Source organism: Amphibalanus amphitrite, unplaced genomic scaffold (genome assembly GCF_019059575.1).
Source record: "Amphibalanus amphitrite isolate SeventyFive unplaced genomic scaffold, NRLGWU_Aamphi_draft 000315F_arrow, whole genome shotgun sequence".
Classification (NCBI taxonomy): Eukaryota; Metazoa; Arthropoda; class Thecostraca; order Balanomorpha; family Balanidae; genus Amphibalanus; species Amphibalanus amphitrite.
In genome coordinates this window covers 288246-314969 of record NW_024881810.1, presented here as the reverse complement: position 1 = coordinate 314969, position 26724 = coordinate 288246, and the positions used below count along the sequence as shown (strand labels likewise).

The 26724-nt window shown below is 47.3% G+C and overlaps 1 protein-coding gene and 1 long non-coding RNA gene across 2 annotated transcripts; one reads left to right on the top strand and one right to left on the bottom strand.

Annotated features, from left to right (window-relative positions):
• Positions 1 to 557: 557 nt before the first annotated feature.
• Positions 558 to 20874, bottom strand: LOC122388261. The gene is made up of 2 exons (XR_006257761.1): positions 20802 to 20874; positions 558 to 1154 (listed from the first exon to the last, which is right to left on the bottom strand). It is a non-coding gene; the product is annotated as an uncharacterized LOC122388261 (long non-coding RNA).
• Positions 20875 to 21416: 542 nt separating this feature from the next.
• On the top strand, positions 21417 to 26219 carry LOC122388248 (beta-alanine transporter-like). Its single transcript, XM_043379145.1, has 9 exons — positions 21417 to 21602; positions 21999 to 22102; positions 22469 to 22623; positions 22891 to 23059; positions 23521 to 23682; positions 24121 to 24338; positions 24543 to 24730; positions 25869 to 25985; positions 26196 to 26219. The coding sequence occupies exons 1-9, from the start codon at positions 21441 to 21443 to the stop codon at positions 26217 to 26219; spliced, it is 1299 nt and encodes a 432-aa protein (XP_043235080.1). The 5' UTR covers positions 21417 to 21440.
• Positions 26220 to 26724: the final 505 nt, after the last annotated feature.

The following is a 26724-nucleotide window of genomic DNA, read 5'->3' as shown; positions in this document are numbered from 1 at the left end:
TTCCAGTCCATACTTTGGCGACACTTTGGCGATATGCTCGGTCAGCAAATTTCGAAAATAATCCATAAGCTGAAGCTGAAGCTGAAGCTGAAGCTGAATTCGAATTTAGCAACCATTTGAACATTTACGAAGTAGTTTTGGTGCCTTTGTAACATGTTACGAAGCTGCCAGAGGCGGTTGACACGTATTACGAATACCCGTCACAACCCCTACCGGTTGACCTGACCTGACCTGACCCGACCTGGTCTAAATGCTTAGAAACATCATCTCTGATAAAAACTAACACAATATTCGTGATCAGCACCCCGGAAAACCACATAGCAGCCACACTTTACGACTTTCTAACAGGTCCCGATTTTCCCGGTTTTCGGGTCATTGACCTGACCTGGAAGGTCACCCGATGACCTAGGACCTTAAAATTGGGTATCTTCGGCTTCCTCTCGTGACGGGCAACACGCTCGTTTTTTCCGCGAAGCTCTAGCTCGGTCAGGGGCCAAACGCGAGGGGGGGTCGTACCAACTTGTGCCTTCGAAGGACGCAAAATGGCATGTGCCGGCGAGGGTTAATACTATTTGTATTTGCTTACGAATACTGAGGCAGCCACCACCTGAAAGTCCTGCACAGGCTGCAGACACTGTGAGGGGCTTATGTTGTCACAAATGATATTCAAAGTCAGGGCACGACTAGTGTAAGGCATGGTCAAGGAGCTCACGAGTCTACTTCTTCAGCAGCGGCATAACGAAGGCGCTGTTTCTGAGAATGCTGGACCTCAACGGCATGCTGTACAGGATCGTTGACGCGTCGGCACTCTGGTCAGCAGTGTCCCGCTTCTTTCTCCAGATAAACGGCGAGTAAATACTGGAGCTTATGGGCAGGGCGGAGTATACAAGCAGGGCGGGATCGGCCTGCTGGTCCATCTCGGCAGCGCCGACATCCCTCTTTTTCCTCCAAATTAGCGGCGACTGGACGATCGGCGACTGGACGATCGGCGACTGGACGATCGGCAGGCCGGCAAGGCCAACCGCCGACGGCACGGCTGACGAGTAGAGCAGCAGGGACGGGTCGGCCCGCTGGTCGGTAGGGGACACCTCTCGACGGGCGAGCGGCAGCGACAGCGCGCTGGCCGCCGACGCCGCGAATAGCACGCACAACAACTGAAATGAACATGGGAATGGGTCGTAACAAGTCGATATTCTAACATTTACAGCAGTTACTTGACCTGTAGCTGCTTTACAGTCAGGAAAGGTACCTAGATAATTACATACATAAAATAATCATGTCAGTTGAGTAGTAGCTGTATGGCAGCTGATAAAGATCATGAACTTACGATGACTGCCGAAAGTTTGGCACGAATGTTACGGACGATTACGTCTTAGTTCATTAATATGTGTTATGGAATGTTGGTCAAAAGAAAGAGAAGTCAGTGTGAGGTAACTTTCAAATATTGGTTTCTTTCATGTAATGTGTGCTCACGCTCAGTTATGGTGTATTCGTATGATTATTTTGTGCATCTGTGCTTTAGACGTACGGCTACAACTTTTCCTCGTGGTGGAATGTATTTTGGTAGGTGGTTGAGACGTTTGAGACGTATTGTCTTGTATTTTAATGCATTTTAAAGCACGGCTGACGAAGGGAGCAGAAGCTTCCGAAAGCTACCGAATCAATATACGCATTACTGGTGTCGAAGAATTGGTTCCTAAACACTATCTATCTAGGTTGTAACCCCCGCGGCCTCTTTGTGTTGAAGAAATTCGCTCCCTTCATTTGAAAATGGGCCTTGTACAAGGCCCTATCTTCAACATGGAGCGACCGTTAGTGTGACGTCACCTCGTTTAGTCATTCTGATTTAAATGGGTTTGTTCGTTGAAAAATCGCTTAAAACTTGGTCTGAACTTTGTTGTGGTGCCTACAGAGTAAAAAGAATCAGCTTTATGACAGTAATGTGGCCTGGGGAAGGAGGTAATTTTGGGCTGTGACGTCACATATTTGAAAGTTTGTGTTTGGAATATGGGAAGCCTAAGATGTTTAATGAAAAATAAATGCCAGAACCGTGTTCCTGGTCATCCAATCTATAAAGTCGGGCACAATTTAACTGGTTTTAACAACATTTTAGAAGGTGGGATAGTCCCTTTAAAGGGACCCTCCCACCTTAACATTAGATTTGAGTTGAGATAGCCAAAATGGGGTCCCTGGCTCACAATTACCGGTTTCGGCACTCACAACATCGAGAAATGCCTTAAATCGGAAATATTGAATTTCAAAATTGCAGCATTTTGATTCAGAGGGGCTAATGCATAGGAATACCCCTCTGAATGTGTGACGTCAGCGCAGATATCTAACTCCTCGGATTTATACAATTTTATTTTGAGAATGCACCAAAATCGTTTTTTAAAATATTTTATTTTATTCTTGATCGATTTTCGTGGCCAAAAGTGTGTGTGGGGGGAGGGGGGCGTCGGACCGGCATATTTTCAAGAATGTGTGTGTGTGGGGGGGGGGTCCGGACCCCTCCGACCCCCCCCCCCCCGTCGGCGACGCCCCTGCATCGACCAGCGGTCCCCCATTCATTCGGAATCGTACCCCAATCCGAGGATCCATGCTTCCGGCGGCTAAGTGCAACGCCACAAACCCGTCCGTTCGCAAACGGCCTAGGCCATTCGCGAATGGCCGGCCATTCGCAAACGGACTAGTCCGTTTGCAAACGGACCGCCATTCGCAAACGGCCTAGTCCATTCGCGAATGGACTAGTCCGTTCGCAAACGGACTAGCCTTCGCACTTGGCCCGTAACATATACATTATACATACATACGTTGTGCGTATCATGTTAAATAAAGAACGTCAATGAGCGTGCTGTATTTAATCCTTCAATAATCTTGAATCTACCCTCGGCTCACAGTAACGGGACATAGAGCACTTCACGGATAGGCTTTTCAAGATCCAGCCCGGCCCATATCCAGCAAGTCATATCCAGGTTCGCCCATTATCCGTCTTAGTCTTTGAATTTCAGAATCCGACCCGCCCATGGCCCATATTTCAGCCAGTCAGCCAAAAGATAAATATCAATAACAATCCGTTTTAGCAAAAACTGGTTGTGAGAGTAGGTATCATAAATTCACTGTAAGGGACCAAAAATGCCTCCCGTGGGGAAAGATGCACAAAACCACAACAGCACTTTACATGCACTTACAAAACCAAAGAAAAAGGGTACTCAATTTACTGAACGATTAATTGCTGTATATCATAGGACAAAATAAAATACAAATCTAGCAAAAAGACATTTTGTCCATCCGCGTCGCGAATTTCACTGAAGACGTTTGATAAGCAACCGATATTTGGTTTTGCTTTACGCAGAAACATGAAAAACACATAAACGTTGCTACTTTTGACACTAGAGGGTTATGCTGGGTGCCTTACGTCCGAGGAGGAGTCTTGTCCCACTCTCCCCTACAGATCACATAGTTCATACACGGATCATGCAGATCATATTACAAAAAATCCCCTTTGTAGGAGTTAGGATTTGTGATCCTATACTATAGCTCATAGCTCATATATGTATAACAAATAGTGCTAATGAAGATAAAAAATCATCGCTTTATTGGCAAGAAAATTCAGGCATCTTTTGTCGATATCCAATATTCATTCAGTAGGTACCTACTCATCATTATGTTTAAGCCAAGCTTAAGTCCTACTTTGCGACCTACAGCTGTTTCGTCTATTGGAGTATTTCAGACGCAATTCCAACCCGACTATTGATGTGTTTCAGGGGGTCCATTGGCTTGCGTTAGCGGCAGTACTCACAGTAGTTCTCAGGTCATAATTTGTGCCCATTAGTTAGCTCTTTGCTGAATGATAAATCTGTCTCGTTTAGTTGAAAAATGAGTTGAGAATCTGTATTTGCAGTTGTACCCTGCAAAGGTTGCCAATGAAAGCGGACCACATAGTAACAATATTGTTACTATACAGGAGCCGGCGAGCCGCGGTTCGGCCTCGCCGGCCTGCCGATCATCCATTACATTGCACTCAGAGGCTTGAAAGGGGAACTTGTGAATCCGTGAATGGCAAGTTGTCCATGAGCGAATGTGAAATACGGTGGTATGCAATGCTTGCAACATTCTTTGGGGACTATATAAGTTGTAAGTAACGGCTCATGGGTTTGGATATTTGATGAAATGGAGCATGAATCTATCATTTGTATACAAAGCGATGAGTATGCATCGCAGTTGATTTGGAGTACCCAGCATCCATTTCCTGATCCTTACATGCAACCAGTATTTGAATCACCGCCAACCTTGAAGGGCCCTCATTCGGTGGTCAAACTTCAGCTAATCCATACCGAGCCTTTTGTTTCCAGCAGCCCAGCTAGCTAGCAGTCACCGTTTGGTTCAGCATCTTGGTCAGCATGCTGCTCAACATGTTGCTCAGCATGTTACCCACGATGTTGGCCACCTTGCTGACATTCCAGTTAGCCGTCCCGTCGGTCATCATGCTCTCCAGAAGCTCCACCAACCCTTCCATCATGAAGTCAGTGAAGCTGATGTCCTTGCTGGCCATCTCATGTTCACTGGCTGAGGATCGATTCGAGTTCGTGACGTCTCCACTTCCCACAACTGCTCTGTCAAGTCCTTCAGCAAGTTCGGTCACTTTCTGTGCTATCTTCTGTGCTAGGGAGACCGGATGTCGATCACTGGTCTGGGAAAACGAGTGTATATTGTTTGGGGATGTTGGGAACGACTCTCAAGACGTTCAGCCTGTTGATATGTACAGAAAGGTGGTTGACGAAGGGACACGTCTTGTTGGAGATCATGGAGAGCCTGCAGGAAGTTATGGTGAAGGAGCTGCCACAACTGAAACTACGGCGAAGCCCATGGCAAGACCTACGGTGGACAGTACGACCGGTATTTATGAAGCACAGCCGACAGCAACTGAAAGGACCAGCCTGGAAAATCAAACGACTGTCCCATGGAACTCGGACACCCTTGAAATCCAAGAAGTCACGTCCAGGATCTCAACAATGGGTTCTGAAAATCCAGCAATGACCACAGAAAATCCAACAACAAGCATAAGCAGCACATCAAGCCGACCAACTGCCACCGAAAACCAAACAGCTTCCGTCAAAAACTCGACAGACCTTGATAACCAGACAACCACAGCCGAAAACCCAGCCACCGCAATGGAAAATCAAACTACCAGCCTTGAAAATAAAACTTTCAGCATGGAAAATCAGACTATCAGCATGGCAAATCAGACGAGAAGTTTGGAGGGCCTAGCAGCTGATGTAGGAGAAGAAATAGAAGGCTCCACCACAATCACCTCCGTCAACGCCACCACCACCACAACAACAACAACGACAGCAACAACAACGACAACGACAATAACAATAACAACCACAACAGCCCCCATCCTTCTTTCCTCTCAAAACTCCTTCGGGAGAATCATCGACAACCGCTTCTATCGCCGTATCACCGCTCCCGAGCCCATGACTTACCAGGAAGCCAGCTACCACTGTGGCGTGCTTCTCCCGGGAGGTGACCTGGCCAGTATCTTCACGATCAACCAGTTGAATTTTCTATGGGAGGACCCAGCACGTCCGGATACGGAAGAATGGATCGGAGTCCGACGTTCGGCTTTCAATTTGTCGCCACTGAATGCAAATGGATCCAGAGTGCCGTTCTCGATTGCAGAGTTCACGGAAGGAGTTGGGTTCTTTGTGGTTCTACCTGCTGGAAGAGTCCAGAAGAAACTATTGTACGTCGGGGAAGTTAAGTATGACTTAGACTCGGGGTACGCTTTGCAACATATGGTCTGTGACGTTCCTGTACAGCCTTTTGTGGGTTAATACATTTTGAACTGGCTTTATTCTAAAAATTAAGCTGGCATTAGTTAAAGGGACCCTCCCACCTTAACATTAGGTAGATTTGAGTTGAGATAGCCAAAATGGGGTCCCTGGCTCACAATTACCGGTTTCGGCACTCACAACATCGAGAAATGCCTTAAATCGGAAATATTGAATTTCAAAATTGCAGCATTTTGATTCAGAGGGGCTAATGCTTAGGAATACCCCTCTGAATGTGTGACGTCAGCGCAAATATCTAACGATTTTTAAATGTTTGACTAAAACGTTTTGTAGCACGCGGTGGTATATGCTATTTGCGCGCAACATCTGCCGCAAACGCCGCACTTCTAAAATACAGTCGCTAGAAACAGCGGAGATCCCAAAAAAGTAAACAAAAGTAAAGGTCTAATATCTTGAAAACCGGTGAATATTTTTCGGTGAAATTTGGTAGATATTCGTTTTCGCTCTTTCTGAACCGAGCGACATCACTTTCATGCCAATTCATAAACTTTTTTGAAGGTGGGAGGGTCCCTTTAAGTTTGAACTACCTTTGTCATATTTATTGAAACAGCTTAGTATGAGAGCATATGGTATAAGTTAGTTTAAGCATGGGTTATTGTAGAAACGGACTTACGAGATCTTAGTCTGTCCTAGCTCTTAGCTCTTAGGTCTAGCTCGTAGGGCACGTATGTACAGTCACTACCTGAATCTTCACAGGGCAGTATACTAATATCTAAAGCACTGTAGTAAATACTAAATACTATAAAAAGTAGCAGATTTACGGCAAACTTCGTCTGGAAGATCGCCGTACCCAGATATGTCGTCGCTTTAGCCAATAAAATCTTGTCTGCCTGATTTCGGAATGAGTTGGTGGCGCTAAGGGTGTTACGCCCGCGTGCGTCAGAATCGGCATCGGCGTCTGAACTACACGCGTTACAGCTGTACTGTGATAAAGGCAGCAATAAGCAGGAACTATGCAAGACTCGAACTGAGCTATGGCTGACTTTTTTACATATAGGAAATGCCTCGAAATCCCCCCCCCCCCCCCCCAATATAAAACCTTAAGCCATATGTGGTGGTTCAACACGTCTTTGATGTGCAATACAAGGATAAACGTGTGCATACATATTTATGGTTTAATGGATTGCTATGATGTTTAATATGACAGATCGTTTACAAGCATGCGATGTCAGGCATGTATCTTTTTTATTTGTTTTAAAAGATCAGGACACCTCGGAATAGCATTGAAAACTAGAATACTTATTTAAGTTTACATGAAAAGCAGGAAACGCTCCTTTATACAGAACCACAACTGATCGCACCTACTTATTCATAACCATATACCTCAATCACATTCAACACTACACATTTGAGCGTCGTCAATGTAAGTAATAGGTGTGCAGTGCACTATGCAGATAAACTGATGTATTCGCGCTGATATTATATGTCAGGGGAGGCGGGCACATTAAAATAACCAAGAGAACTCATTTTTCAGAAACTCTGAAAGTAGGCATGACCATGCTTGTTTTTTATTTATCGTCGAAGTGCGCAATACTCGTCTCCCCTAATAGAAGCCGATCACTAGTGGCCGTGAGCCCTTCTTTCACTGATCCCGGTCAGTACCGGATTTGCCCATGGAAACGGCCCCAGTCATCCGGATCAGTGGCGGCTCGACTGACCCGAATACGGATCCCGTCCCTTGCCCATGGAAACGTGGTCACTGTCGTGAAATTGAGGGATCGTTAGAAAATTCCATAAATAAATAATAAGCAGTGGCATAATATGTGACCAAAGTCTCATTAACTCACGTTGTTGAGGTCTGGCAGGTTCCACGTCCTGTTGGGCTGGGGCCCAAAGGGCCCTCGTCGTATCTCCGGAACTAATCGTCGGATAGGAAAAAATCAAACGGCATTCGAAAGCGCTCATTGTGATGTGCGAGCTACGGTATCAATGACCTCGATATTTGACCTGTGACGTCACAGAGAGGTCAAGCAAAGTAAAATCAGTCCAATTTACATTGACTAGAAGTCGGCGATGAACTAAATCTAGATTTCTAAAATGAGCTGAGATATGATGGATATGATAGATCTGACACATGGATGGTCACCTAAATGGATGATGACCTATGACGTCTCAAGAGAGGTCAGCCTCGACCAATCAGAAGACACTTGCGTGAATCGTAGGGAACGGCATGCTGAATGGCGAATATTCGAGTATTTATGAAGGTATGTCATACATTATAGTTTATACATCCAAAGCAACCTCCTTGACCATTTTTCTTGGACCTATGCCGTCACAGGGAGGTAAAAAAGGTCAAATCGTATCGGTTTAGTGTTTACAATGAAAAATATTTTATTACGTTAAAGTGAATTTTATAACGTGAAAGATCATATTCAGTAAGGAAGAGGTGTAGAAGTATCATTCATATTACCCTTCACTGATTTTAAGCGCAAATACTAAAAAAAGATGACGTCATAAACTCATAAGAAAAGTCGCTGTTTTTTTTTGTCATTCAATGACTATATCTCCGGCAGTTTTAGAGATATGTTGTTGATTTTTGGCATGTGTAAGGCCAGTAAGGGGCTCTCCGACATTCATTCCGGTTTTTTTTGCTAGATACCAAACTTTTAGAAATATCTCAAGAAACATATTTTTTTGTTAGAAAACCTCTAGATCTTGAGTGTTTATATTTTGGAAATTTCGAGATAGTATTTTGTTTGGCATGCCTTTTTATACCTTCGATTGTGAGCCTCTAGATAACAAGTCTGATTTTCTGCAGTTTTTCTCCGTAAACAACTTTTTCGACGAAAAAATGGCCAAACATGACCTTAGCTTGAACTCTATAACTCGTGATCTGAGATGACCTGGGACCTGTTTTGAGGAGTTGTGTAAAATTGATGTTTGGAGAGGTATACTAAATGTTTAAAGTCAAAATTCGCAGCCATTTCTGATTTATCTGCGAAAAACCACAGGCAGGGGTCCTCCCCCTCCCCCAACAGGTTGCGTGTTAACCTTCGCCCCAGTGGGGGGGGCATATGTTACCACCCTGTCGCGTTTTTTGCGTGTGAATAAAAAACCGCGGCGCGTAGCGCCGCGCCGCTTGGGGTAGCTTTTGGTACATCAATTTTGGATAATGTGTGAAATTTTTGACCCCAGGTCATGTCAGGTCAGGTCACCAGGTCAAGTTCACTGACAAAGCCTAAAAAAGTTTGCAATCATGTCCAGCCTGCAGTGTTTGTCAGAAAGGTTTCACACTTGGTGGATTGCATGCTGTTATGGGCGCCTACAATTTGTATATCTCGGATTTTTTATATCCGTGACGTAAGGTCAGGTCAGTGGCGTGACCTTTCCATTACAAGTCAATGGAGAAAAATGAGAATGCCTCTAGATCCGTGTGTACGCATCAGAACAGTCCAAATATTTCAGAATCACAATGATTTAGTCCACTCGTGATGACCAAGGTGTCATTTTTGCTGATAGCCTCTAGACAGGTCATCCGAGGTCACTTGAGGCTACAAACAGTTTTTTGCCAATAACTCGCGATTGGAAAGAGATAGAACGCTGGGAATGGTCTCATTGTGTTTGTCTTGTTGAGACGCATCGACTAATATGCAACACGACCTTTTCCGGTAAGGTCATGACCTTGACCTGAGGTCAAATTTTCAAGTTGACCTTTCAAGGTCAAATTATAGTTCATTCGACGCGTCTCGGCGAGGGGAACACGATTCTGGCAATAGAAATGTCGTGGCTTTTTGTAGTCGAAAGTTATTGTCGAAAAACACTTTTCGTAAAAACAGCTATTTTTGGAGTTTTTGCCCTCTGGAGGCTAAACCATTGAACTGAGGTCAATATTGATAATGACCTTTTCAAAAGAAGAGTTCAAAAGCTATCGATTGCTTTTCCATGCGTTTTCCTAGCTACCATAGTTCATGAGATAGCGGCATGTTTTCTGAAAAATATAATGACAATTGGCAAATTTTGACCTTTAATGACCTCTGGTGACCCCAATATTGCTCTAAGGTGAAAAATGACTGAAATACTTTCAAACGTACGCATTGAGGGCTATCGACTGCTTTTACCACGTCTTTCTAGCCCTCCTAGTTTTTGAGTTAGAGGTGGGTGGTAACATATGCCCCCCCCCCCCCCCCCCCACTAGGGCGAAGTTGGCCGAGACTGCCACTGGGGCGCGGGTTAATCTGCGTCACCTGTAACTATGCCAGGCTCAAAACTTTTCATTCACCACACATATATCCACGGATATACCCGGTAGACCCCGGTCGTCAGTGCGAAACAAGCTCGCCGGACGAAAACCTGTCTGTGTGCTGTCTGACGTGAGATGGGTAGATAACATAGAACTCCGCCCCCACACACATACCGGTCGGTAGAGGGGACAGAAGAGGATGATTCCGTTCACAGCTCAGTTTTCGTGATGAAGTCCGAGCCTGGCCACACCAATAGCTAAGAAGCAGACCCATATAAAAGGGAACAGATGCAGTTAGAATCCGCACTTCTCAGCTGCAGTCGTACTATATCTGGCAAAAAAAAAAAAAAAAACGACAGCAGCATGGAGAGCGCGGTAAGGCTTAAACAATCGAAATCGGGCATCGGCTGTTTTCATATTATCGGTCTTCCCGGGAAATGTGATTTAAAATGAAATGTGCTATCGGCAGTCAATGCAGTTAGTCGCTATAATAACTTGTTTTTATCAGCTGCCATACAGCTACTACTCAACTGACATGATTATTTTATGTATGTAATTATCTAGGTACCTTTCCTGACTGTAAAGCAGCTACAGGTCAAGTAACTGCTGTAAATGTTAGAATATCGACTTGTTACGACCCATTCCCATGTTCATTTCAGTTGTTGTGCGTGCTATTCGCGGCGTCGGCGGCCAGCGCGCTGTCGCTGCCGCTCGCCCGTCGAGAGGTGTCCCCTACCGACCAGCGGGCCGACCCGTCCCTGCTGCTCTACTCGTCAGCCGTGCCGTCGGCGGTTGGCCTTGCCGGCCTGCCGATCGTCCAGTCGCCGATCGTCCAGTCGCCGATCGTCCAGTCGCCGCTAATTTGGAGGAAAAAGAGGGATGTCGGCGCTGCCGAGATGGACCAGCAGGCCGATCCCGCCCTGCTTGTATACTCCGCCCTGCCCATAAGCTCCAGTATTTACTCGCCGTTTATCTGGAGAAAGAAGCGGGACACTGCTGACCAGAGTGCCGACGCGTCAACGATCCTGTACAGCATGCCGTTGAGGTCCAGCATTCTCAGAAACAGCGCCTTCGTTATGCCGCTGCTGAAGAAGTAGACTCGTGAGCTCCTTGACCATGCCTTACACTAGTCGTGCCCTGACTTTGAATATCATTTGTGACAACATAAGCCCCTCACAGTGTCTGCAGCCTGTGCAGGACTTTCAGGTGGTGGCTGCCTCAGTATTCGTAAGCAAATACAAATAGTATTAACCCTCGCCGGCACATGCCATTTTGCGTCCTTCGAAGGCACAAGTTGGTACGACCCCCCCTCGCGTTTGGCCCCTGACCGAGCTAGAGCTTCGCGGAAAAAACGAGCGTGTTGCCCGTCACGAGAGGAAGCCGAAGATACCCAATTTTAAGGTCCTAGGTCATCGGGTGACCTTCCAGGTCAGGTCAATGACCCGAAAACCGGGAAAATCGGGACCTGTTAGAAAGTCGTAAAGTGTGGCTGCTATGTGGTTTTCCGGGGTGCTGATCACGAATATTGTGTTAGTTTTTATCAGAGATGATGTTTCTAAGCATTTAGACCAGGTCGGGTCAGGTCAGGTCAGGTCAACCGGTAGGGGTTGTGACGGGTATTCGTAATACGTGTCAACCGCCTCTGGCAGCTTCGTAACATGTTACAAAGGCACCAAAACTACTTCGTAAATGTTCAAATGGTTGCTAAATTCGAATTCAGCTCCAAAAACTAGCCTAGAAACATGTAAAACTCGAAAAAGTGAACCGAGGTCACCCGAGGTCACCAAAGGTCAATGACCTGACCTGACCTTCAGGTGACCTTGACACCCACCCTAATATATGGGAGCAACATCAAATCACATGTTTGAACGTTTGAAACCACGAAAAGCTTGCAAACGCGCGGCTAATGCGAGCCGACATACGCCGAATCGCGATTTCGGCCAAACATGGTCACGGAAAAGAGGTGACAGGTCAAAGGTCATTGGGGTCAGGGTCATGAAATTTTCAGGGAACGTGTAAAATTGATCAATGCGAGGGTACTGAAAGTTTCGTCGCGATCGGCCGCTTTTTACGCGAGTTATTCGCGATAAACCTTAGGGGGGGTTGCATCAACCCCCCCTGTGCCGGCGAGGGTTAAAGGGACCCTCCCACCTTCAAAAAAGTAAATGAATTGGCATGAAAGTGATGTCGCTCGGTTCAGAAAGAGCAAAAAGGAATATCTACCAAATTTAATCGAAAAATATTCACCGGTTTTGAAGATATTAGACTTTTACTTTTGTTTACTTTTTGGGATCTCCGCTGTTCCTATAGCGACTTTATTTGAAAGTGCGGCATTTGTTGCGCGCAAAGCAGCATATACCACTGCGTGCTACAAAACGTTTTAGTCAAACATTTGAAAATCGTTAGATATCTGCGCTGACGTCACACATTCAGAGGGGTATTCCTATGCATTAGCCCCTCTGAATCAAAATGCTGCAATTTTGAAATTCAATATTTCCGATTTAAGGCATTTCTCGATGTTGTGAGTGCCGAAACCGGTAATTGTGAGCCAGGGACCCCATTTTGGCTATCTCAACTCAAATCTAATGTTAAGGTGGGAGGGTCCCTTTAAAGGGACTATCCCACCTTCTAAAATGTTGTTAAAACCAGTTAAATTGTGCCCGACTTTATAGATTGGATGACCAGGAACACGGTTCTGGCATTTATTTTTCATTAAACATCTTAGGCTTCCCATATTCCAAACACAAACTTTCAAATATGTGACGTCACAGCCCAAAATTACCTCCTTCCCCAGGCCACATTACTGTCATAAAGCTGATTCTTTTTACTCTGTAGGCACCACAACAAAGTTCAGACCAAGTTTTAAGCGATTTTTCAACGAACAAACCCATTTAAATCAGAATGACTAAACGAGGTGACGTCACACTAACGGTCGCTCCATGTTGAAGATAGGGCCTTGTACAAGGCCCATTTTCAAATGAAGGGAGCGAATTTCTTCAACACAAAGAGGCCGCGGGGGTTACAACCTAGATAGATAGTGTTTAGGAACCAATTCTTCGACACCAGTAATGCGTATATTGATTCGGTAGCTTTCGGAAGCTTCTGCTCCCTTCGTCAGCCGTGCTTTAAAATGCATTAAAATACAAGACAATACGTCTCAAACGTCTCAACCACCTACCAAAATACATTCCACCACGAGGAAAAGTTGTAGCCGTACGTCTAAAGCACAGATGCACAAAATAATCATACGAATACACCATAACTGAGCGTGAGCACACATTACATGAAAGAAACCAATATTTGAAAGTTACCTCACACTGACTTCTCTTTCTTTTGACCAACATTCCATAACACATATTAATGAACTAAGACGTAATCGTCCGTAACATTCGTGCCAAACTTTCGGCAGTCATCGTAAGTTCATGATCGTAACAACCGAGATCGAGACAATTAATCGGAGGTAGTCGTAAGTTCGTAATCGTTTTACAATCGCAGACGCACAAGCTCGCATATCCGCTCTAATAATCACATACAACAACCGTACATATTTTTCAACACTTCTAAACTAAGTGTGCCTATAATAATAGTGTGCCTATAATAAAACTAAGTGTGCCTATAATAATAGCTCACTCAGACCCCCTGGAATTCGCCCTATACACGCATTGCCCTGTACATGTCCGGCACCTCCCACCCGGGTAAGATATTGATGCTGTTCTGTCTGTCTACCCTGGAAATATAAAACCCCTCCTTCACCTTTCGTTTACCCCAGTTCGTCTCATAGTCCAAAATTTTAACTTCGTTCCACATGATAGAGTGCCCTGTTTCTAATATATGCCTCGATATCCCTGAATGGTCTCGGTTCCCGTTTGCTATAGCTCGCTTGTGTTCTGACTCCCTCGTCCTCAGCTTTCTCCCGGTTTCCCCTACATAAACTTTTCCGCACTGGCACTTATACTGATAGACCAGGAACGGGCACTGGTGAAGAACCACTACCCAAAGCGAATGGTGCGCCGTATCCACAGGCGGTATAAAAAATAGAGAACGACTACGCATGGGAGAGGGTGGTGGTTCTGAACGGGTAGGCAGGGAACAGGAGGAGGACAAACGGGTTTATGTAAGCATCCCTTACATCCAGGGGGTGAGTGAACAGGTCACGCGCGTCCTCCGACCCTACGCGAAGGTCAGCACGAGACCTGCAGCGAACCTTAGTGCTAGGCTCGTCAAACCCAAGGACAAATTAGGGATCAAAGAGAAGGCTGGGCTGGTCTATCAGTATAAGTGCCAGTGCGGAAAAGTTTATGTAGGGGAAACCGGGAGAAAGCTGAGGACGAGGGAGTCAGAACACAAGCGAGCTATAGCAAACGGGAACAGAGACCATTCAGGGATATCGAGGCATATATTAGAAACAGGGCACTCTATCATGTGGGACGAAGTTAAAATTTTGGACTATGAGACGAACTGGGGTAAACGAAAGGTGAAGGAGGGGTTTTATATTTCCAGGGTAGACAGACAGAACAGCATCAATATCTTACCCGGGTAGGAGGTGCCGGACATGTACAGGGCAATGCGTGTTTAGGGCGAATTCCAGGGGGTCTGAGTGAGCTATTATTATAGGCACACTTAGTTTTATTATAGGCACACTATTATTATAGGCACACTTAGTTTAGAAGTGTTGAAAAATATGTACGGTTGTTGCATGTGATTATTAGAGCGGATATGCGAGCTTGTGCGTCTGCGATTGTAAAACGATTACGAACTTACGACTACCTCCGATTAATTGTCTCGATCTCGGTTGTTACGATCATGAACTTACGATGACTGCCGAAAGTTTGGCACGAATGTTACGGACGATTACGTCTTAGTTCATTAATATGTGTTATGGAATGTTGGTCAAAAGAAAGAGAAGTCAGTGTGAGGCAACTTTCAAATATTGGTTTCTTTCATGTAATGTGTGCTCACGCTCAGTTATGGTGTATTCGTATGATTATTTTGTGCATCTGTGCTTTAGACGTACGGCTACAACTTTTCCTCGTGGTGGAATGTATTTTGGTAGGTGGTTGAGACGTTTGAGACGTATTGTCTTGTATTTTAATGCATTTTAAGGCACGGCTGACGAAGGGAGCAGAAGCTTCCGAAAGCTACCGAATCAATATACGCATTACTGGTGTCGAAGAATTGGTTCCTAAATACTTATAATGTCCCAGTACAATAATTCCATATTCAAAATAGATAGATAGTGGTTTCTGAACCTCGCCGCAAACTTGGCTATCTCAACTCAAACCCCATGTTAAAGGTGGGATAGTCCCTTTAAAGAGATTTCTCTTTTTAATAACAGAAAGATGTGATCGATTAAAGGTGCACAACAGACCAACTGATTGCGGATTCGATGCCTTACGGTTTCATTTGAAAGGTGTTTCGTCTCACTAAGTTGCTGCTTGTCAAACAATCTCTATGTAAAGGCGCTATTGATCATTTATAGATCCGATTCATCTATGACCTTTTGAACTGACCCAACGATCTATTCGCCTGGACTGCGGTTCTGGATACCGAATACCTAGCCACTTCCTTATCTTGGAAGTCAGCTAAGCAATTATTAAAATGCGACATGCATTTAGAATGTTCGGCAATCCAATTTTGACTCTTCAAAAATAAAACACCATCTAATTCAGAGACTCAGACTGTCTGCCACAGCTTGAATTCCCGTATCGCAAAGTACATAAACAGTGTCTCCCAAATGGACTGACGACTAGCTGTCAATGACAGTCGAGCCTGCTATTTGTCTGATAAATCGCAGATCTGACAGTCTGTCTATCAATCGATCACCGAATATCTGCCGCCGCCATCGACACCCGGCGATCGTCCCGGCAGACGCGCCGGTCGTTTGTAGAGGGGAGTTGATGACGCGAGACACCCCGCCCCTGCCCGGCACCGTCTCGCCGGGCCGCATTAGCCTATCGGCTTTGTCGCGGAAGCGCCAGCTAAGCGCGAGAGACGCGCCATTTCCGTCGCCGCCGCGCCGTGGCGCGCCGGAGTGTCTGGGGCGGATCGGGAGGTGGCGGCGGCGGTGGCGGTGGTGGGCGGTGGGCGGTGGGCGGGCGCCAGACACTGAGGCTGAGGTCGTCAGCACCCAACTGACTGTACCGCCGACGTTCCCCGAGGTAGAGTGGGTCTTGGCCAACAGTTCGGCGGGAGGGAGACACGCGACCGGTGGCGGCACTGGCTGCGAGAAGTGTAGGAGGTCGGGCACATACACCGGTAAGTCTCAAACGTACGAGCATTCCCTTATACGCTGGTAAGTAATATTTACCCGTACGGCAACTAGTAATCACCCATTGAGTGATCAAAGCGCCCGCTACCATGGCCCAATACAGCTAGAAAGCGTCGGAGCTATAGGCATGAACTCAAGGATCAGCTCTGGACGGTACCAAAAAAATGAAAGTCGTTACATGCTTTGCCATAGACAGATGAACGCTTAGGCCAAAGTATTCAATATTCATCCTTGCACTTGCTCCTGGTTAGCAACATTCGTTTTCCTTTTAGTTTCGTGGCATGTACCTAAAATTTTTGAAATGTTGATAAAAAAAATAGAAAAAGGTTGTATTTTTTACATAACAGTATGAGTGACGTTCCCTCGTTCACATGAATGATGTGCCAGTCCCCCTAAACTTCAAAGGTCGGAACGTTTACCGTGAACCCGGAGCGACAAACATCCTGCTTTTGGCCGTCAGGTGTCAAACTGACCTCCGACGGGTAAAACAGACCCTCTCGCGGCAGATATAAGACCCGACGGTATATTACGATTCTTACATGTAATTCCACTACACGAGACTGAAAACCGGCGAGGCGCAGCCATTCGCTACGTGTGAGATCTAACTTCCAGCAGACATGAAGCCACTGATGCTGCTGGTGCTACTGCTGGTGGTGGCCCAGGGAATCGACGTGCTATCGCGCCGTGTGAAAATACCACCGCGCTGTCTGGAACCAAAACGGCCCGGACCGTGTAGGGCTAGCGTCAGCCGCTACCACTACTACACCTTTTTGCGTTGTTCGATGGCCAATCAGCAAAACCCATTCGTCCGATCAGCATATAGGTGGCGCCAGTGAGAGGCATTCCGGCAAAACCTTCAGCATATGGGCAAAACGGAATGCTGATCCCACTCCACAGTTCGTCAGTTGGTATTACCTTCGCTATTCGCCATAACTGATTGAGTTCCGGCAAAACCTTTGACGATTTGGATAAATGCTTCGTCATTCGTTAATATCCCTTCGTCGTTCACCAAAACATCCCCATGCTAATTTCGGCATTCCTCATAACATTTCGTCAAAACTAAAAACAGATCGCCCCTTTACAGAGAAGTATAAATATGACCGCGTTTATACAGTGCAGTGCGAGGCATAGGTGGCGAAACTCGTAGACCATTGATCCACATAAAAAATCGGTAGCGTTCATGAGCGCCATAGGTACAATGTAGGTGGACGTATAGCTGACATGTTATCGGCTGATTGATAAATGGACAGGCAACAGAGCAACAGGCTGGATAAGTTAACCCCGCCTCAAACACCAAGGAACAGGCAACAGGCTGGATAAGTCAGCCCCGCCCCAAAAACCAAGGTGTCCGGCCGGCAGGACCCGGCTTGCCATCTGTCAGCCATTCCCTCGCGAGTCCGACCGGCGCGGCCGCCCGAGGCGTTGTCCCATGACATCGCACGGGCAGTGACGCGATAATGACGGCCGACTTCGTGGTTTGTATCGAAGCGTTTAGGAGTCCGACGCTCAAGAACCTACATGCCTACTCGGTATGGCGCCGGCAGTCTCCTCGTAGCTATGGCATAACTGCCTTTTTCGGAATTCAATGGTTAATTGGTTGCAAATTGCGCTGGAACTGTCATAAGCCTCATCCCTGAATGCGTGATTAACGTTAAACATTGAATATGGCTAGATAAGCACTACATCATTGACATTTTGATCATTGACGAAAGTTTTAAATAAACAGTCATTGTTTACGCACAGTACCGATGAATTTTGCACATCGACTAACCATTTTGTGAAATGTCGAAGCATTATGACAATCTGACAAAGTGTTTTGCCTATGACGAACATTGTGCTCAATGACAAAGAGTTATGCAGAATGGTTAAATGGAGTCCAGCCTGTTTTGCCGACCGTCAAACAGTGATGCACATCGCCGATGGGTTATTCTGTATGACGCTTGTCCAAACTGATGCCGAAATGGTTATGACGATTGGCCATCGAACAACGCAAAAAGGTGTACTACCAGCGAGGCAGGGGCTGCAGGCTGTTCACCTACGGTAGATGCGGCGCCAACGGAAACAACTTTAAAACTTTCTGGGAGTGTCGCAAAACCTGCGTGCCATATTTTATTTATATTTGTGAGCTGTGCAAAATGAAAAAAAGGCCCTGTATTATACATTGCTAGTGAAAAGAAGGTCTTGGTGAAATACGATTTCAAATAACGATTACTAACTATTTGTCTATTTCAAACAACCTGCGGTTACATGTCTAAGGCGGGCAGCGAATGTTTCATTTTCGTGATCTGTTGTTCTCAATAATGCTGATCGAAAAGGTACCTATCAGGGATGCGGAGCCGTGGAAATTTCAGACGGCTCCGGCTCCGGCTCCGGCTCCGGAGAAAAAATCGGCTCCGGCTCCGGCTCCAGCTCCGGGTGAAATGCTATGGCGGCTCCGGCTCCGGCTCCGGCTCCGAGTAAAATGGTCCGGCTCCGGCGGCTCCGGCTCCGACTCAGTACATCCCCTATGCAATCAATTTAATACGGGTGGAAGAAAAAGAGACGTTGCTGGGAGTCGCAGTCCACTGCACTGGCTTCAAAACAATGGCCGTCACCTGATGACCGGTCCTCATGTTCTGGGGATGCAGTAGACGTGTGTGTGGGGGGGGGGGGGGGAGGAGCAGACAGGAAGTTGATTGCGTACTGTGGGATACTGGGGATATTCGGCTTTTTTCATTCACTTGATGGCCCATGACGTACTATAATTGGTCTCAAGATAAGGGCCCAGGCGACCTGTAGTTTTGATGCGATGGATACCCTTACCCTCGCCACAACTCGGGCCGAGTGCACCCCTCCTCCCAGCCAGCGCCACCCCCACTCGAGTTGTGGCGAGGGTGAGGGTATTCACCGCATCAAAACTACAGGTCGCCTGGGCCCTTATCCTGAGACCAATAGTACCATATGTTTTACTGCATTGTACTGTCAAACCGAGCTAGGTCAATTATTTTTTTCCTCTTCAAAAAATAAAAAGGAGCCGGAGTCGCCCCCTTTTTTGGCGGCTCCGGCTCCGGCTCCGGCTCCGGGCTATATTGTTTCACGGCTCCGGCTCCGGCTCCGGCTCCGGGCAAAATATGCCGGCTCCGGCGGCTCCGGCTCCGACTCCGGCTCCGGCTCCGCATCCCTGGTACCTATGTATATCATGTCTGTCGGCCAATTATACGGAGGGTTGAACGGATCGTAGAGGCCATGAAGAAGGAATGAGCAGCCCGTCCTTCCCTCTGTATGTTCTAGCTTGTATGTAGTACATATAGCTTGGTATTCAATTTCAATGCAGTGGCACCTGCACTCTACGATGTAACCTTTTGGGCGCTCGTCGAGTGACATGTCGTCCGTTTTCAAACGAACCCTCCTGGCACAGACAGGGTGACCTAGTTCGCCGTAGATATAAGGATGTGCATTGTGCATTGCAATCTGAGGCTGTGGTTGCAAAGCTGAGGCCGTGAAGAGGCCAGCGAGCCTGCAGAGAAGAGAACAACTGAGAATAAAACGGCTCTTCCGTCTACCGTCGCGGGAGAGGAACGGATTGTCGAGGCCATGAAGACGCCTTTTGTGATACTGCCACTGGTAGTGATTCTTCTACTCCTGGTGTTGATGGCGGAGAGCAAACCCCGAGTCTGCTACCGGAAACCCTGCCCAGGACCGTGCAAGGCGTACTTTGTTCGTTACTACTACAACCCGTACAGACGGAGATGCGAGCAATTCATCTGGGGAGGCTGCCGCTCCAACGGAAACAACTTCAAGAGCCGCCGGGCGTGCCAGAAAACCTGCGGCTACGGCTACAACATCGGCTTCCACAAAGGACGGGGATGAGTTAAAGAGTGGTTGGCTACTTTGCAGTGCAATAAATCGCTACGTTTTATCGCGGGTTTGATGGCGAAGACATCATTCATGGATTGCATCAAGGGTGGTGCTATGTCGTATGTACAATGTACTATAAAGCACGAACTTTTCCAGACAGTATACAAAGTGCAAATTTTTTTATTTGGCATAAAATTGTCGAATAACTAGATTTGAATGATCGTTCGGTCGCATAACAGAACCACTTAAGATCACCTGGCTACCTTCTGGAAAGCGGTCACTTCATGCTGTGCCTTGAATCGATGACGGAAGAGATATTTTAAGTGTGTAGGTACTTGCATGACGGTTTTTATGTCGAGTGGTAAAGACATCAATAAACCTTTGCGGGGCTGGTCATGTGTTTTATGTCCAGACAATCTTACTCATCCGTAAATGCTGATGGTCAGATAGATCCCGATTCTGGAACAGGCTGGAGTAAGAGAAAGAATGAAAAAGACTAGGGACAGTGCGAAAAAAAATATTGAGGGCATAAGGACGCGAAGACATCATGTTTGTGCGAGGCTGGAGCTTGAGTCGTAGCCAAAAACAAAAAGAACCTTCGGTACCTGCCGTTGTTGTCAGATTTTCAGTAACTTAACGCTGAACAATAACGATTACTCACGCGTTTTGGATCCACCAGGCGCTATAGGTATCCGCTTGAATGGAGCTGGACGAGGCGCTGTACCGCGCTGGAGGGGCTGGAAGGTATCAGAGGCTGGTGGGCTGGCTCCTCCTACTGCCGGGAGCGCTCCCTGTCGGCCTGTATACGCTACTAGTGCTTCTGCAGGTCAGCGACAGAGGGCAGCACTGGTGCCGGGTGCCCGAGCTCGAGCACGCAGGGATCAACGAGACAGTGGCCAAGAGATATAGGTGAGCTTTCGGAAATAAACGAGTTGTGATGCAGAACTTAACCATCAATACAACCATGTTTTATCGAACGTTCACAGTCCAAATGTCAACAGATTGCATGTCGATTCAATAAATACAAATGCATTATTTTTTTTGCAATATTCATAACTAGTTAATTAGCTGCCAAGCAGAAATGTATCATTCCAACCAAACCTCTCGCCAAAATGCATGGCGTTATTGCCTGATATGACGTCTTAGCGCTAGTCTCTGAACTTAGTACATTTTTGTGTCAATCGCAGTACTTCTGACCACCATACCCATTACTATCGTCCATCTATTTTTCATTTTCGCTTCCAGTATCCCGCTGACCGGGGACGGTGACGTCACCTCGCCGGAGTTCAGCTCCTGTCAGATGTATGACGTCAATTACACCCGGCTGGTGCGTCAGCTGACGTCAGTGACGGCGCGGGACAACTCGTCCGGCCCGGCCCCGCTCCCCACCCCGTGGCCGGTGACCCCGTGTCGGCACGGGTGGCGCCACGAGCCGGAGAGGGGGGTGACGCTGATGGCCAAGGTCAGCCGCTGACGGCAGAATGTTCCGGGAATATGTGAGGGGCCGGCGGGGTGTGAAGGGCATTTATAATGTCACGAGGAACAATGACGACATTCGATGACTGACAACAACGCGAGAAATAAGAATCGGTAATTTACAGCAAAGTAAAAACGGATAACAGTCACAAATGAACGGCTTAAAAAGGAACGTTGTGTGTCTAACTTTTGCCAAACTTATACATTCACAAACCTTTTGCTGGGTTTTCTTCACGAAAAAACGTCTCTCTCTCTCTCTCTCTCTCTCTCTCTCTCTCTCTCTCTCTCTCTCTCTCTCTCTCTCTCTCTCTCTCTCTCTCTCTCTCTCTCTCTCTCTCTCTCTCTCTCTCTCTCTCTCTCTCTCCCTCTCTCTCCGGCACAGTTTGAGCTGGTCTGCGAGAACAGTCAGCTGACATCTGCCCTGGTGGCCGGGGTCGGAGCAGGGGCCGCCGTCGGACAGCTCGTGGTCTTTTCCTGTAGGAACAGGTCAGAGGACTTACTAATGTGTCAATACTCAATAGACTAGTCAAGTTTTTCACTGAGAGACTTATGGTGATGATGAGTCGGTTAGCGAGATATATTAGCTGGTAGATAATTCCATACAAACTGCCTTACAGGATTGACGATATTTACAAACGGGAAAATTAAAATTTACTCTTTTCGACCCTCTTTCGCTCCATCTCTCTCTCACACACTCTCTCTCTCGCTCTCTCTTTCTTTCTCTCTCTCTCTCTCTCTCTCTCTCTCTCTCTCTCTCCCTCACCCTTCCTCTCTCTCTCTCTCTCTCTCTCTCTCTCTCTCTCTCTCTCTCTCTCTCTCTCTCTCTCTCTTCTCCCCCTCTCTCTCCGACAGGGTGAGTCGCCGCTGGGCGTTCCTGTTCTCCCTCCTGTTCTATCTGACCACGGGAGCCGTCTCCGTGACCTGCCAGAGACCCCTCTGCCTGCTGCTGACCGCACCCGCAGTGGCAGCTGCCGCCGGAGCTCTGGCGTACAACCAGCTCAGTCTAGGTCAGTGTCGGTACCATCCTTCAACACGTTCATCACATGCCATTGGTGGTCTCTATGACTTTTAATTATGTGAGCCCATAAGTCAGTCATGCTGAATGACTTTACGAAAAAGACCCATTCACGAATCCTTCACGATGCTCTAGATTTTACAACAGAAGGTCTTTGCTTTGGTCCCTTGTCCCTTGTCATATGGCTTCGATCCCAGTGTCGAAGATAATGCACTTCTGTTTATCAAATCAGTCACGTGACCTGTGCTCCCTCCCCCAGTGCTGGAGCTGACGCCCGCCTCGTCTCACCACCTGGGTCACGTGACCGAGCGTCTGGTGACCTCTGGTGCGGTGGTGCTGCTGTCCGGAGTGGTGACCCTGACTCGACAGTGGAGCACGGCAGTACTGGCGGTGGTGCTGCCCTGCGCGGTGTTTCTGCTTTACTGGTGGTATGTTGGAGAGATAGCGATAGAGAGAGAGAGAGAGAGAGAGAGAGAGAGAGAGAGAGAGAGAGAGAGAGAGAGAGAGAGAGAGAGAGGGAGAGAGAGAAAGAGGGAGAGAGAGAAAGAGGGAGGGAGAGAGGGAGAGAGGGAGAGAGGGAGAGAGGGAGAGAGGGAGAGAGGGAGAAAGGGAGAGAGGGAGAGAGGGAGAGAAAGATAGATGGAAGTAGGGAGGGAAAGAGAAAGGAAGAGCCAAAGGAAATTTTTCTTAACTTAAAAGGTAGCAAAATTCAAGTGTATAACGTACAGTTAAGGACATTTAAAATTGCCCACTCAGTGAAATATATTTGTGGACCAATTTACACCCAATGCGACCAAAGTCTACCTTTTGTTACACAATGCAGCCTGTTTAGTTCATTATACCATGGTAAGATATCAAAGATCATCCCACCTTTCCCCGATACTCTCAGCGTGATGCCTGAGTCGCCGGTGTGGCTGGTGAGCCGGGGTTACTGGTCAGAGGTGCACCGGCTTCTGGAGCGGATGGCACGGGTTAACGGACAGCCCACGGACGCCGGCTACCTCACCGAACAGCTGCAGGTAATCACTGACAGACTCGGGGAAGAGGGAAGGTGTGGTACTTACGTGAATGGTTAGCTTGAGGTCGCCGGCAGCGGCGAAATATTATTTTCTTCTGATGTTATTAAAATGTCTTGCTTTGCTTTCAGACCCGCTATGCTTTACTTTTCTTATATACTGAGCCCATGAATGACCGTAATTAAATGTTTCCTTTTTAGGATAATTCCGAAAAAATCGTATTATCGTGGGAGGAGCTGTTCTTTTCGAATCGACAGCAGCGGAGAGTGGCAACTTTATTCCTTCTCATGTGAGTACGGAACGACACCAAATCCATGCTAAGTGTCAGTATGAACACAGTTTTCTTTTCCATAGCAGCAGCTAACCCAACTTTCCGGGCATCTTGCTTGATAAAACGCTATGAACAGCTCAAAGCTTGCCTCCATCCCGTATAATACCTGAGCAGTGAGCACCACCTGCCTCCGTTCCCGCAGACTGCTGTCTTCACTGACCTACCACCAGGCGGCAGCAGAGTCGCTGTCGCGCTGGCCGGGCGCTCGCCGGCCGCTGCTGCTGCTGGCAGCTGCCCAGCTGCTGGCCTGTCCGCTGGCCTGGGCAGCTGCGCGGGTAGCGGGCAGACGCAGCTGCCTGCTGGTCAGCCTGGGTCTCAGCGCGGCCGTCTGCGGTCTGGCTGCCTCGCTCCAGAGACGCGGTAAGCCACATGGGCGATAATAGCTCGATAAACAGGCACTCATTTATAATTCAGTTGCCTGTCTCCTGTCTTTAATTCATTAGGACATCATGAAAAAATAAAAGATTGGACTCCTGGGAATAAATTGCAAGCATTGTGCTTATTTCTTTCTCTCCAAAAAAAGTAACGACATTTCTACCGACAGCTGCCCCCCTCCGTTCTCAGTGACGTCAAATCTCACTCTAGACGCGCTGACGTTCACACTGGCCTTGCTGAGCGAGATCAGCCTGCTGCTGCTGCTGCTGACCGGCTGCCGGCTGCTGCCCTCGCTGCTGTCCAGCCACGGCCTGCTGCTGCTGCGCTCAGCGCAACTGCTGGGCTACACCGCACTCCCGGCCCTAAACCTCCTGATGGTGAGTGTAGCTACCAGTTTTTACGCCTGATTTTGGTTGTTGGCACGATAAATTAGCAGCTGACCATCCGTTCAGCCATGCAGCATAAAAAGTTTCACATGTGATCAGGAGCAGCGTAAAACCTTGTTTAACCCGGCAGTTGCTGGGGTATTTCGCCACCCACCGTTTGCTGGGGGGGGGGGGCGTTAAACGCCCCCAGCCGATAACTCGAGAACCAATAGGCGCAGCGAAACGCACGAGGCGGCAAACGAAAGAGCGCGACGAGACGCTTCAGATGAGTACTTTACAGTTGAATTTTGAGGTCACAGATCGGGTCAAGGTCAGGGCAAACACCTGAAATCGGGCTTTCAGTAGCATGGACTTCAGGACTTCGCAATGGGCGCCTCTCGTGATAAACTCTCGTCAAAACGGTGCACAATCCTTCATATAAGGCCTACAAGAGTGTCAGTTCCATGTAGGGGTCAGTCAACCATAGGTCAGGGTCAAGGTCAGGTCAACCGGGTAGGCACATATCCCCAAAAATCAAAACTGATATTCGCAGCCTGTGACACATGTTTTTTGGGTAATTTTGGGCGTAGAACACGATGGTGACATTCATTTTATCATATGTGTACGTGTTTAGTTCAAAAAGTTCAATTTAAGAAATGCATGTATCATGGTCGTGAAGAAGTCACGAGAAATTGCCAAGATTCAGTTCAAGATTTTGGAAAATGCGGAACGATAATCAATAATCGAAGACAGCCATTTGATTGGTCATGGTATTGGCAGTCTAATGGCCTTTACGGCATGTCTGCATGTCTATTCTGTGATTTTATATGATTTTTTGAACATATGCCGTTTTTGGTCGAAAACTCAGAAATCATGACGTCACTAAAACCTCGATATCTCAAAAATTTTCCGACCGATTTTTTTAAAACTTTGTCACAATAAACTTCAATCAATTCCCTACAGGTACTCAAAATTTGGCGCGCCTGCGGCGCGCCGTTTTTATGCTATGGCCCGGCGAAAAAAGTGGGGGCGTTTAACTCCCCCCCAGCAACTCGCGGGTTAAAAACGTTCACTCAGCAGTATTCAGCATCTTGTCGGGAAGTCACCTAGCCCACTGACTGAAGTGGTTGCAACCGGTGTTGTCTTACAGCCGGAGTGGCGGCTGGCGACGCTGGCTGGCCTGCACGGTTTGGGAGCTGGAGCTGCACTGCTGCTGCCCGAGACCCTGCACCAGCCCCGACCCCGACTCCCGAGCGAGAGTCACAGCGTACGTAAGGCCGGAAAGAGAGTTATAGCGCATACAGAAGACTCGTTCTCCAATCTCTAGAGACTACAGGGGAGATAAAGCAGCTTTGAGTTGCATCTTTACACTATCTATCTTCTGCTGATGTCCATCGTGGATCGTCACGTCGACGATATTGGCTGGAATTGATTAAATTCGATGTCCCTGTTTCAAATCCGACGGGCCGTGTTTCAGATCCGCCGCTCACCCACCGTTTGAGACCATTGCACCGTTTGAGATGCAATGGTCCGTGTTTGAGATCCAATGACCCGTGACCCAGATTCGGTGCCCGTGTTTCAGATCCGATGGCCCATGTTTCGATTCGGACCGCGCCCTCCCGGACTGACCGGCCACCGCTGCTGCTCCTGTCACACTGCTGAGACGCCCGGCAGTCGATACCAACTGACGTCGTCCGCATCTGTCAACGACGCTCGAGGGTACGGACCTGTACATAACAGATGGCAAATAATATAGATGGCGACGTTTTGACTTGATGATTAGGAGGCCACACATTTTTTTCTTCTTCTGCGATATAATGAACAGTAACAACATAGTTGCAAACTGGATTGTATACAGCGCCAATAACGCAGTAAGTTCAAAAACATCAGCGAATAGGTAAATTGCTTCCTTTACTGAACACTGGTGCAAACGGTTTTAAACCTAAAACTAAAAACACGGCCTAAATTGCGGGTAAACGTGCATTTAATTGCATATCTTTAAACTA